The sequence below is a fragment of the Homarus americanus genome, unplaced genomic scaffold (genome assembly GCF_018991925.1).
Source record: "Homarus americanus isolate GMGI-L3 unplaced genomic scaffold, GMGI_Hamer_2.0 scaffold25827, whole genome shotgun sequence".
In the NCBI taxonomy this organism is placed as follows: domain Eukaryota; kingdom Metazoa; phylum Arthropoda; class Malacostraca; order Decapoda; family Nephropidae; genus Homarus; species Homarus americanus.
This window is the reverse complement of record NW_024738300.1, coordinates 7,742,780-7,756,980: the sequence shown is the minus strand read 5'-3', so window position 1 is coordinate 7,756,980 and position 14,201 is coordinate 7,742,780. Positions and strand designations below refer to the sequence as shown.

Genomic DNA, 14,201 nt, shown 5'->3' with positions numbered 1-14,201 from the left:
TAAAGGGGTCGAATTAACGAGGGTCGTATATATATATATATATATATACATATATATATATATATATATATATATATATATATATATATATATATATATATATATATATATATATATATATATATATATATATATATATATATATATATATATATATATAATAATAATAATAATAATAATAATAATATATATATGTTTTATTTTCTATGTACAGTAGCTAAGACAACTATCTGTGCAGCTGGGGTCGGTATGCTCCAAAGTTTTACGTGTGACCAGTGACAGCCAAAATTTAACGTCCATGGTCTCATATTGTTTCCCACAAAGTGTGTACAGATAGTTGTTTTAGCTACTGTACAGGTACAATAATATCACCAGATCTTATTTTCTTTATTTCTGAATCTCATTTAAAATATGTTCATAACTTTCAAACAGTTAAGTTATCACATACAGTCTAGGGGGGGTCACAAATCTCTTTCATTTTCTTTTCATATTTTGTGTTGCAATATTGTAAAATTACTAACTGTCGTCACTTCTTTTATTTTGTAATTACGTATTAAAATAAACCAGGAAATTTACCTTTTTTTTATTTCACGATTGTACGCTATTGATTTTGTATGTAAGTATGCATGCAGTGTATATATATATATATATAATATATATACTGTATACAGTATATAATATATATACTGTATATATATACTGTATATATATATATATATATATATATATATATATATATATATATATATATATATATATATATATATTTTTTTTTTTTTTTTTAGGCAAAGGGCCTAAAGGGGGCCCCGCAATGATGATTTGCCCAGGGCTCCCACACCCCCATAGGGACAGCTCTGACTTTAAGCTTAAGTTCTCCCTGTTAGCAAGGAAAAGGTGGACAAAATTTTTTTTTATTTTTAGAATTGGCCATTAAAGGAAAACCTTATTTTTACTCTGACATGATTCTTTTATATTACTGTACAGTTTTGAAAGTTTTCAATTTTATCATATAAATGACATTGGCAAAAGCAATGTCCAATTTGGGTGCACGCGAGCACAACTAATTTACAGGAGTTAGCCCGGCTACTTCAGGAGCAGGACGGGAAGAGGCGCGGGGACCTCCTCCACCAAGACCAACTTATGGCTATCGAGGCGCAGGACAGAGAGTTGGCCAAGGTGCTACAGGAGCAGGTACATAATTATCATTCTTGATGACAATTTTTAGAGTGAGGAAATATTTAAGATGTAATAAGGTAGAAGATGTGTTTAATTTGTCACCTTACTCATTCAGTGTCTCAGGGGAGGTGTATAGATATGAAGAAGATATGATATCCGAGGACCATGTACACGATCACGTGCTAAACAATGGTTATCTGTCTTATTTATTGTGATGGAGTGGCAGTCATTTGGCTGTTTTAAATTGTTAATCTCTCCCATGAATTTTTGTTCTGAAAATCTCAGAAATAGTCAAGTTTATCAACAACTTATTGGTTTGGGAGGAAGACATAGTTGGGTTAGGGCAGGAAGGTAGAAAGGCTGTTAGGTATATACGCAGGGAGCACAGGTGATTTAATCGATATTCATTATTTCAGGAACGAGCTAAAGCTAAAAAAGCTCGTGAGAAGGCTCGGCAGAAGGCCCTTCAGAAAAAGCAGTCTCAACGTGCACATCTGTCACCAGAACTTATGCCAGGAGCCTCTGGACCCTGCGCCCAGGTAGGTTCCTTTACTTCCCACAAATTTTATTTCTTCTACTTTTCTTAATGCAGTAAATCCTCAAGTTACAAGTGTCCCACTTTAAAGATTAAAAAAAATAATCAAATAATTATTAATTAAAAAAATTCACACTTAAGAGTTCCAGTCAACCATTTGCTACTGCATCACACTGATGACCTGTAAGTCAAGATTTTTTGGGGGAGCCTTGTTTTTAAAAATTCTATTAAAAGTAATTGGAGAGAAGTGATTAAGTGGGTTGGTAAAAACCCCAAAAGTAAGTGTACTACTTTAAGTGACCAGCTAAAACTATTAAATTGCTCTGACCAAGGTGAAAGTTAGTGGATATTTCTTAGGCATTGGAAGTGGCAGATTAGAGCCGGAGCCAGTGGACTAGCTGCCAGGCTAGTACAGGTCCTGATGTACTGTATTAACAACACCGTTGTGCCGGGGATCTGATTAAAAGCTGTCTGGGACCCAGGTGTGGGTGGGTTACCCCTGCCCTCTAAGGCCCACAGTGGGGAGCGAGAACCTTCAGTTACAAGTTAGTACAGTAGTTAGGGTGGGGCAGCTTTTAACCCATTGTAGTCCATTGGACTAACTGCCTGACTACCAACTGTGATGGCCCCGGTTCGAGCTCTGCACCCAGAAGTGTAAATTGCTTACATCAAGATCTGACCTTGTCTCATGGAAGGCCATGTAAAATGTTACAACAATAATGTTTCTTCTCTTCAGTCTTTCTCAAAAAATTTTTCTATATTCATCATCAACTTCAATGATTTACAGCAATTTTCCACACTTGTATTATATAATTTTGGTTGGTGTAGTTTAAATGACTGCCTTTAGAAATTTTTTTCACCAAGTGTTGTCTTATTTTACAGAATGGAAGAGGCAGCAACTCACCTCTAGTATCACTCCCACCAACCTCTGACCAACCTGGACCCTCTGGCTATTCCCACGAAGAATCTCCTGGACTCACAGACTATGCAAGCTCAAGCCCCACCTACATATCGCCAGATTCTCCGAGACAAGAATCAGATGTAGATTGGCAAGTTCCTCGTGGAAGGCCATTACAGAGACCCAACTCACTTGACCTGCCCGGACCATCACATTCTTCTTACGCCATTCCCCACCTAGAGAGATCAAGATACGCTCATCGCCAGTTCCCTGTGGGCAAGACAAATAAACCAAGGTACTGTACATGGTACTGTTTCAGATGTTCTTAGTTGTGCTCACTTTGTTCATTCAATACACATTAAGTATATTGACTCGCATAGCCTTCACATCACGGGGTTGAAACTAGAAGATGGTTTAATGTTAACCTTAATAATTGAGGCGTCTAGAATAGAAGAGACCAACTCTGCACCTCCTCAATTTATTTGATTTCACTAAACATTTTTCAAATTTCAACCAGTACAGTATAAGACAGTTTGTCAAATGGACTCTTCTTCCTGCCATATATTCAGTGTGTGTATACCCTCTGCAGTCTGCACTACATGGTGGAAACAGGTAAAACACTTTTAAAAACCATTATCTCAAAACAGGGTCTTGGTGAGTTTATCACTTATAATATGGATGGGTTTTATATGTCTGATGAAATTATGTAATACCTGTACCACATAAATCATGATACTGAAATCTCACAGCTGGAGAAGATAAAACACAGAAAAACTAGACCATTGTATCTTTCAACCGTAACATTAGAACATAAGAAAATAAGGAGTCTGCAATAGGCCGGTTGGCCTGTGCATGGCAGCTCCTGTCGAGAGTTACTAACCACTCTCTATCATCCATGAATCTATCTAGCCTCCTTTTGAAACTTTCCAGAGTTCCCGCACTTACTACAAAGTTGCTAAGCTTGTTCCACTCGTCCACCACCCTATTTGTGAACCAGTTTCTTCCTATCTCCCTCCTAAACCTAAACTTATCCAACTTGAATCCGTTGCTCCGAGTCCTATCCTGCTCGGATATTATAAGAACTTTATCTATATCCCCTTTATTGATTCCTTTCACCCACTTAAATACTTCTATCATATCTCCCCGCACTCTTCGTCTTTCTAGGGAATGCAAGTTAAGTTTCTTTAACCTATCCTGATATGGAAGGTTTCTAAGTCCCGGAATCATTTTCGTCATTCTTCGCTGCACCGACTCTAGTGAATTTATATCCATTCTATAATAGGGGCACCAGAACTGAACCGCATAATCGAGGTGCGGCCTGACTAGCGCAAGATATAGTTGCAATAAGACCTCTGCACTCTTGTTACTTACACTTCTAGATATAAAACCCAATACTCTGTTTGCCTTATTTCGAACATTAACGCACTGTTTTCTAGGCTAGGTCCGGGCTTACAAGTACCCCTAGGTCTCTTTCACAAGTCGACTTCTCTAGGTTGATGTTGTTAAGGCTGTATACATTATAAGTATTTGTTCTTCCAATATTAAGTACACTGCACTTGCTGGTGTTGAATTTCATTTGCCATTTTTCAGACCACCCCTGCAGTTTATTTAGATCCTCCTGTAATGCATTTGCATCCTGCCCTGAATTAATTTGCTGCCCTATTTTGGTGTCATCCGCAAACTTGCTTATGTCACTGCTGATCCCAGTATCTAGATCGTTTATGTAGATTATGAACAAGAGTGGGCCTAGTACTGACCCCTGGGGAACCCCACTGGTTACACGGCCCCACTCAGATGTAACACCATATATGCTGACCCTCTGCGTTCTATCGGTGAGCCATGATTTTATCCAATTTAAAACTTTCCCCTCGATACCATGAGCCTTAATTTTTCTCAGAAGCCTCTGATGCAGTACTCTGTCAAATGCTTTGCTTAAGTCTAAGTAAATAACATCGTAATTTTCGTCATTATCTACTACCTCGAAGACTTTCCTAAAAGACGTTAGCAGATTTGTTAGACAAGATTTTCCCTTTGTAAACCCATGTTGAGAGTCGTAGATTAATTTGCTTTTCTCTAGATGCGATCGGATGCTATCTGCTATAATTGATTTAAGAAATTTCCTCACTACTGACGTCAAACTGATCGGCCGGTAATTTGACGCTGATGCTCTGTAACCTACGGTCCCCTTCAGCAGTGTGAAGAGGACTTCAGTTTTCAGTTGAAATACAGCTACTGTGTTTTATCTCCTACAATTGGATTTCAGTGTTTAATATGTACTGTATAAATGAAAGCGAATATAAAATCTAAAGGGATTGTTTCTTTGCTGCTACAGTATTTGATCACAATGGCAGATGTGTTAGAATTAAATTTAATTATTTTGTTGAAAATTGCATGACATCCTCTTTTGTAGATAAGGATATTGGCTATTTATCTTAACATGAAACAATGAGAAGATATTGTGTGTGTGTGCGTGCGCAAACAATTTTTCCAAAATAAAATTGCCCTTTCTCGAAGTAAAACGTGTAATTCTATGAAAATCAAGATTTCCTAAAGAAAAAGGGAAAAAATTAAGTGAAGAGGGTTAAAAAAAATATTGATTTTAAACAAGACTGTTTCAATAAGTGGTCAATAATGATGTTACTTCCAGACTCCCTGACCCTGAAGCTCCTGCTGTAGAACTAGCTGGTGAGAGCAGCAGCAGCATAGAACAGAGCCCAGCAATGGGGTTCACAAATATTGCATGTGCTATTGACCCAACATACCAGCGTCGGGTGATGCGGGGAGAGCTGGCCTCACCACAGTCATCATCGTCATCATCCACAACCAGCAGTGGCACCGGAGGCTTGGCTGCAGCTTCACTGACATCCCCAATCTCACCCCTGCCACCTCCAGGTATCTATCGTACAATACTGTTAAATGAAATAATTATATATAATGTAGCTGTGCTCATCAACTACATTTGTAACTTACTGAGGTGAAACAAAACTTACCCTAAATTAATTTGTATTCATATTATATTTAGTAAATTGAGTAGATCAAGATTTCCATACCATTTTAATATGATATTTGTTATTGTTGTACCTGGCAGTGTAAGAATTAATGTAGAACTAGAGATGAAGATGAAGTGAGACAACAAGAGCAAACCTTTTAACTAAACTGAAGGTGTTTGGTTGTGAGGGGGAAAACTACTCTTTGAATGTATAGTTGAACATTTTGGGGATGGGAAAGTGGAGAACAGATTTGTGGTTGGATGGAGTTGAAGTACATTGAAGGTAACTGAGTTGTACTTACAGATGACACCTGTATTGCCATGAAACCCTACTTGATCTCTCTGATCACTTGGTAGTTTTGAAATTTGCTTTGTAGGCATCTCATCATTCTAACTCGTATAACTTATTTCACCATTTGGTCCATTATTAGTATTGATATTTTTGTAAATCCGGTAAGATGCTTCAGGGATTTGATTTCTCCATTCCTTCCGGTTTTTCTTTTTCCATCGTTTTAGGTGATTCACGCAAATTGCGTAGATCCGTTGAGAAAAATGGGTGGGGGGGTTATGACCATGACGAGAGAAATGTTTCACAGTAAATCACAATAATTGACCCTCTAAGGTCGATGGGCTAATTTACTGACTGCTGCACTCTACATGTTCATGCATTACATCATATACTCTATTTCTCGCTGGCTGAGTATTGCTTGTTTTGTATTATTCTTCGATTCTTTAATATTTCATTGACCAAAGATAAGTGACGTCATACAACGCCACTATTAGGAGCATTATAATATGCTCCTCCACTTGATCCACCCAGGGCTAAGCATTTTTCAATACAATCTCTCCTCGACTTACGACATATTTGACTTACGACAACCCGGACATACGATGACCATGGTCGTATAAAATATTTTTTACGTTTACTGTATGTCTGATTTTCAACCCAGGGAGTTCTGTTTCTTATTTTTTTTACTTTTGATGTCATTTTCTTTTAATAACCTTGTTATACAAGACCTTAGTTGTTGAAGTGCAGGGCTGGTGAGTTAACAAGCCCAAATGGCATTCTGTTAAAATGATAACATCCTCCATTTGTGACAAAAGCTGTTAAAGGCTTTGAGTCGTCCTCCATCTCCACCTGCCAAAATCCTCTACTCGGGTCTGTCTTAGAGAAATGCCTTTTCCCTTGAAGCTTAGTCAAAATGTCTTCTGGTCGGTTCATTGGCTCACAATTGAACTTGGTAACCTTGTTGAGTTTCTTATAATTAACAAAACCTGTAATGAACCATCAGGCTTACCAACCAGAACTACAGGTGAACAATACTCTGAGTTTGAATGCTTGATAATCCCTTCCTCCAGCATTGCTTCTTCCTCTCTCTCTACTACATCTTCTCTCTTATTGGGCCTTCTATTATTAATTTTATCTTGTGCTTTACTGTAACTGTACAACCTGGAAATATCAGAAAACTCCTCGCATAACTCTCGTAGATTATCCTTCCTCTCGAGTGACAACCCTGGATTTATAATGACATCCTTGTGCAACTCTCTTCCTCTCACCTCAGGTAAATCAAGCAAATCATCTTCCTCCATTATAGTACTTGGTATTACGGAGGCAGCAGCTACAACTTCACTGGGTCTAGACTCATACTTCTTTAATAAGTTAGCGTGGAAGACTTTAGATCTGACATCATTTAACATGATCCGATAATCAAAATACCCTACTTTCTCTAAGACTGTATATGGACCCTTCCAACTCAAAAGTAATTTATTAGAACTTGTTGGTAACAATATCAGAACTTTATCTCCTACATCAAACTCTCTATTTTGGGATTTCTTGTCATGATGATGTTTATACTTCTCTCCTGATGATTTTTAAACTTGTCTGAGCTAATTTACAGGTCTCTTCCAAACTGTTTCTCAATTCCATGACATACTGATAGGTGTTGTGCACCTGTGGATCCTCACCAACTCCAGCCCAGACCTCTTTCAATAGACGCAGGGGGCCCTTAACTGTACAACCATAGAGTAGTTCAAACGGTGAAAATCCTGTACTCGCCTGTGGTACCTCTCTATAAGCAAAGAGCACTGCTGAAAGATATCTGTCCCACTCTAACGGGCGCTCTTGACAAGTCTTCTTCAACATTCACTTAAAAGTGCCGTTAAACTTTTCACATAAACCATTGGAAATCGGATGGTAAAGTGTGGTAAATGACTGCTTAATACTTATGAGTCTACATATCTCTTGCATTAAATTTGAGGTGAATTTTGAGCCCCTATTACTAAGAATTTCTTGGGGAACCCAACTCGACTGAATATAGCTAGCAAAGCCTCTGCAATGCTTTCTGTCTCCATCCCTGGAATAGCTATGGCCTCTGGCCTCCTTGTTGCATAATCCACCAAAGTCATAATCCACCTATTCCCCTGGGAAGAGGGTGGACTGATCGGGCCGACCAAATCTACTGCAACTTTCTGAAAAGGGATAGACATTAAGGGCATTTTCCCTAGGGGTACCTTAGGTACCTTCCCCTTAGGTATTGTCCTCTGACACCTATCACAACTATGGCACCATCTTTTAATATCTCTCTAAACTCCTGGCCAGTAAAATGAACTCGGAACTCTATCCTCAGTCTTTTTCACCCCTAAAGACCACCCATCAAAGCTTCGTGGGCCAAAGTTAGTACATAGTCTCGTCTGCCCGTAGGTAATAAAAGTTGCTCAAATTCCTCCCCATATTTGCGAACCTGAAGTCTGTACCACTATCCCTTCAGTTTCACTCGCCTTATTTTCCCATTTACAGAATTACTAATTAATCTTTGTAGGGATTCATCCCTCTCCTGCTCTTCTATTGTAATGGTAGAATCGTTATTAACTGCATATTTTACTTTACTAATACATAATGGTTTAAACTCTTTCCTGTTTCGCTGTTGTGCCCTTGTCTGAACTGCTCCGGTGACAAGCAGAGACGCTGAAGCCCTCTCTTCTTCTACGTCATCTGTAGACTGGTTTCTACTCATCGAGTCCAGGCTCTGGGTCATGTGTCTTGATAAGTGTGTGGGTGTTGTTCCTCGACTGGAAGCATTTGTCTCATCCACTCCAAACAATGCGGAAACAGATTGTTCCACACTCGCTATTGGTACCGCCTCCGTAGATGTAACCACCCGGCGATGTACAATACTCACACCAGAAGATGACCATGAGGTAGAGATGTCTCCGGGTTCAGGACTCTCATTCTTCTCCTGAAATGACGACGACATGGCCGGCACTACACAGGGACTGGGAAGCACTTTCTCTGTCACTGCTGGTGGCGAAGTGGGAGAAATATCCTTAAACCTGGTTGAACCAGTGTTTACCATTAATGGTGTAGGGGCCTCAGCAACCTTCACAAGTCCTGGTAGAGCTCCAGGAATGTTCCCAATGATTAAGTCACATATGGCATCATTCATACACGTAGCCTTCACAGCACCAGAAAAATAAGGCGTGTCAGCATAAACTTGGGCTACTGGATAAACTATAACTGATTTATCTAATAGTACAAACCTCTTTTTGCCTTCTGTCAACTGATGATCTTGAACGTAGCGCCGCTTGACCACCACCCCTGTACAGCCGGTGTCGCGGAGTACCTCTACCTCATGGGCGTCGACATACCCCCGAGTAGTCTCCAGGTCGTTTTTCATCGATCCCACACCAACAATCAGGGGTACCACCTCACCAGATGGCAGAAGCACAGTCTGATCCTGGGGTGACTGTGACAGGCAAGCTGCCGCTCTTTCTTCCTTGGCTCGACCTTGGCTGTCTTGAGCCTCCTGACAATCCCTTGCTATATGACCCTTCTTATGACACAGGAAACCAACCTTTTCTCGTAGTGTTGGAAAAGTTGGTGATGGCTTCTTGTCTGGAGTTGCTTCAGTTGTAGTTGGGCAGGGTGTTCTTCCCTCCTTTTGATGCCTAGGCTGATAAGTCTTCCACATAGGACCACCGTGTGCTTCTAAGTAGGTCTCAGTCAGTTCCCTTATGGCTTTGATTGTTGGTTTTCTCTCTTTCAAAAATAGTCGCAACTCTAAGTGACACCATCTCTGGAACTGTTCACGGAGAATCAAATCTTTAAGTCTTTTAAAAAGGTCTTTTCGATTCCCGATAAGTCTATCCACCGTTCTAGAAACCGAATCATGCGAGACGTAAACTGACTAACACTTTCTCCTTTGTCCGGTACCGAGTCACGAAACTTTGAACGATAACCTTCTTCTGTGAGCATGTATCTTTCTAAGATAGATTTTTTCACCAATTCATAATCCGCTGCTTCAGTTGGCGACAAGGCAACATAAGCTTGAAGAGCTTTACCAGTAAGTTGAGTGTAACCGCCTGGTGAGCGACTGTGGGATAATGAGACCCTTGCACGTAGGACTCGATCGTTCTTTATTCGGTCAAAACCTGCAGAGTACAAATTACATATGTTACATATGAGATAATTAATTCACTCGTACGTTCCTTCACTATTAACAACTACATATGATATATTTGAGTAGAGTGGGGTGTTAAACCATATAAAAACTTACGTGTTTCGGGTCTAATGTAGGCCTTGTTAGCTCACTGGACGGCTAGAGACTATCTTCTGAACCCCACAGGGAACGAGTTAGTCAGCCCTGAGGCGAGGGCCATCTGTTTCACATTTACCGGTAACACCTCAGCAAAGTTCGTTATAAACTCTCACTCTGCCTCTCTCTCTCCTGTCTCCCTTTCTCTCTCTCTCTCTCTATCCCTCTCTCTTCGAGTTTATCCTACTGTGGCGGTAACATAGAGAGCTTAAATTAACTGCCCACTGATCTATCGGCCACTCACTATTAGTTGCATACCTTTCATACCTCTCAATATATGCATCACTGTAGTCAACTTGTTCCTCAAACTTGGGTAACTTTGGCTTTGAATAATAAGGGAGAGTTGGCCTGGGTTCGGGGATGTCCTGATGAAACTGAAGCACTTCAAATTCATGTTTTCGTTCTCTCTCCTTTTCGGCTCGTTCCTTCTCTCTTTCCACTGCTTCCGTTTCTCTAATTTCTACTTCCTTTTCTTTAATTTTGATCTCGTATTCCAATTCCTGTTCTGCTTTCCTTAACTCATACTCTTTTCCTTCTTTTTCTCTTCTTTCTTCTTCTTTTCTTCTTCTTTCTTCTCTCTCTTGCTGTCTTTCGTCTTTTAGAATTGATTGTTGTTGGGTCACAAACTCTTTCAATTCAATTCCATCATACCCCAAGTCTCGACCAGTTTGATTCAATTCTTCGAGATCCATTGTTAGTTGATTTAAAACACGTCATTCCTTATGTGACCTTCAATAGTCGAAATGTCTCCTTCTCTACTGTTACTTAGTCCTCACCTTGCACTTCCAATGCCTTCACTCAGTCTGTATCCCGGGTTGGGCACCATTGTCAGTTGTCACAGGATTTTCAGACCAAGAGGAAGGGCATATGGAAACTCGTCGAGTAAAAATGACATATATTACACTATTTACATTCACAGAGCAAGTTTTCATGTCCAAATATTTCCAATTACTTCACGCACAACTTGGCGGCTATCTTGTACCCCTAGTCGGCGTGTATATACTGTACCAGGCCCGGAGTTCCTGGTTCTTGGTGCTCTTCGGTTCAGTCGGTGGCTCTGCCGTGACCCTCACTACCACCACACTAATATGGCTTGGTTGTCAACTAATCCTAATACAATACATTAAAAGTTTTACACCTTATACCCTATAAAACAAAATATGGTTCTTACATAATGTTTTAACAACCAAAACTAAATAACACTGATATAAAAAAACATCGTAAATCAAAACATTAGAAAACTTATATAAGCATACAGGCCTTGAACCACCCTCATTGACATTGGTCATTCTCGGGTATCACCTAATTAGGCAATCATAGACAGCGGTGTGGGCCGACATGTGACAATGACAACAACTGATTTTCTTTAAACAGTTCAGATAAGCAGTGTTGCCTCCACCCATCTCCCCCATATATTCGCTTTTTTTCGGGCTGGGGTCTGCTCCAATTAATCCAGTTTATCGAGGTTCTACTGTACTGTATAGGCATCATTCAGCAAAGTCATAATAATCTTGTGCCTCATCTTTTTATTTCTTCCCTGTAATAACGTGAGACTTCACAAACTTTAATCCATTCTGTTTTATTCTCTCATTGAAACAGACAGTGTTCCCATCTGTCAGAACTCTAAACACTTTTCCCTGTCAGGAGAATAACTCTTAAACAGATATATATTAGATAAAGTAATGGAATGCAACATGAATGTGTTGTGAAATACTAAACACCAGATTCAAAGGTCAAAATTTTCAGTGTGAGTGTATGTACAATATTCTCTTATGTTGCTTTACAGTGTTTGATGATGATGATGACTACCCAGTGCCACCATACATGCCCATCCAAGGTCAGCGTCGCACAGCCAGCCTGGAGAAGAACCACAGAATAAAGCCACCAAAGGAGAAGTCTAACAGCAAGGATGGCTGTAAGCAACAGTAATATATATTTGCCCTGACCACTGTTTACCTTGTGCTCTTCCAAACATTTGGACATTCCCTTTTATGAAACTTACACGGAGAGGCACTTCAGCAGCCACAGTGATGTACTGTGTTTCAATATTATGGTTGATAGTCTCATTAATTTCTGCACAAATGTATTGAAGAGTTATGTATAGTCTTAAATTTTCCTCCTTTCCCACATGCTTGGGATGGATCAAGAAAATTAAACCTCAGGAAAGGGAGGAACGTGTGAGGGAAGTGAGAGTGGTGCAAGAAAAGTGGAGAGAGAAACAGGGAGAAACTGAAAAACAATTAGGAACACTTTACACACCCTTCCTTCTACCCTTACCTTGCATACATAATACACTAAGTGAATCATCCCTGATCGTCACAATGATTATGATATACAGTATACCATGTCAAGTCTGTGGGTTATTAAGTTGAGTCATGGATCACATTCCCACCAACACCTACAACATCATATACACAACAGCTTCACTATGTACAGTGCACAATAATTATCCCAGTATCTCATTCTGAGTTTTCCCCCCTCTTTAATATCTCCGACCTTTCTGTTATAACTTATAGGACTTGTTTATTTGTTTCTTAGTAGTTGTTCATTCCATTTTACAGACACCGCCCTACTGCTACAAATATTATCAATCTCCCCAACATATATCATATTTCTCAGACTGTCCAGTTTTTTTTTTTAGTTTAACAAATTTATTGACAAAGCTTTTAGTACATTTTGCCTACTCTGAGTAATTCAGTCAGGTTTTGACACTTAGGGTGGTATCACTTCTCACTGCCACGCAGGACAGAGGTTCGTACACAAAGAAATACATCATATTCATTAGCACTATATATAGGTCAGATTCATGTGGGTGATGTCACTGTTCACTACCATGCAGGACAGAGGCTCGTACACAAAGAAATACATCATATTCATTAGCAGTATATATAGGTCAGATTCATGTGGGTGATGTCACTGTTCACTGCCACTCAGGACAGAGGTTCGTACACAAAGAAATACAACATATTCATTAGCAGTATACTGTAAATAGGTCAGAGTCATGTGAATGATGTCACTGTTCATCTCCATTCTCCTGCCCTCAGGCTAGATCTGTCACTTCTCTGAAACACCATTATTTAACACGTGACAGTTGGCAAATCTGAAATTGTTCACCACTTTTCTTATTCTCTCTTCCAATCTCTACTCTCCCACACACCTCTTTGGTAACTTCCAGTGTAGCATCCTTCATGTGTCCTTATAATGCATCTCTCTCATTAGATGAAAGTCTGCACAGTTTAATATTTCCTTTATTGTGTTCTAAAAATTGGCTCATACCTTTATTTTTCAACTTGTCAGCTTGATTTTTTATTTGTGCCTCATGTTTGAGCTCTCTTTGACTCTGGTTCTACATGTCCCTCTACCAACATGTGATCAGATAAGTTACCACCACCTGAGACATTCATTGAACTTACATTACAACCACTACTTTTCCAGATGAAGACGCATTGACAGTATCACCCTGTTTCCCTTCTGCCTATACTATGCTGTACGTATTTTTCCATTTATGTTGAGTGATCATGTTTGTCACTCATAGGCCTAGTGATGCCCACAGTTCACATACCCTCACTTCATTATCTTTTGCTCATGGAACTCTAAGCCAACAGATCACCTCTTTCCTCATTCTGTTAACCTCTCCACCCATTCAGGTTTCCCACTTGACCTTCCTAACATTGCCTGGAGCATAAGAATTTCAAGACACATATCACTACCATACCCACTTTAAATTTTGCAACCTGTATTTGAAAATTTAACTTAAAAAAAAAAATCTCATATCATTAATCTTTTCTTAACAGTTCCACTCCTTTGCTGCTCCTGCCATCATCCTCAAACAAACCAGACTTCACATCATTAACATCATCTCATGGAAGATTTTCAAACGTTGCAGATATATCCAACTCAATCACCCCATAAACATCTGCCACTTCCAGTTTTGTATACTATACATATATCATTCACACCTTTTTTTTGTTCCACTCTCCCTCTCACACCACCTACTAGGTCTATTGAGGG

At 39.5% G+C, this 14,201-nt stretch overlaps 1 protein-coding gene across 3 annotated transcripts in view; it reads left to right on the top strand.

Annotated features, from left to right (window-relative positions):
* Positions 1 to 12,908, top strand: part of LOC121873812 (coiled-coil domain-containing protein 50-like) — a 38,767-nt gene extending 25,859 nt beyond the window's left edge. The window contains exons 6-10 of one of the 3 annotated variants that reach the window (XM_042377523.1): positions 1,072 to 1,191; positions 1,593 to 1,715; positions 2,594 to 2,904; positions 5,257 to 5,501; positions 11,977 to 12,908. In XM_042377523.1, coding sequence (XP_042233457.1) covers positions 1,072 to 1,191; positions 1,593 to 1,715; positions 2,594 to 2,904; positions 5,257 to 5,501; positions 11,977 to 12,119 — 942 coding nt within the window. In that variant the 3' untranslated portion in view covers positions 12,120 to 12,908. The remainder of the gene's footprint in view (positions 1 to 1,071; positions 1,192 to 1,592; positions 1,716 to 2,593; positions 2,905 to 5,256; positions 5,502 to 11,976) is intronic. The other 2 variants (XM_042377522.1, XM_042377521.1) reach the window with 2 other exon arrangements.
* The last annotated feature ends 1,293 nt before the right edge of the window (positions 12,909 to 14,201 follow it).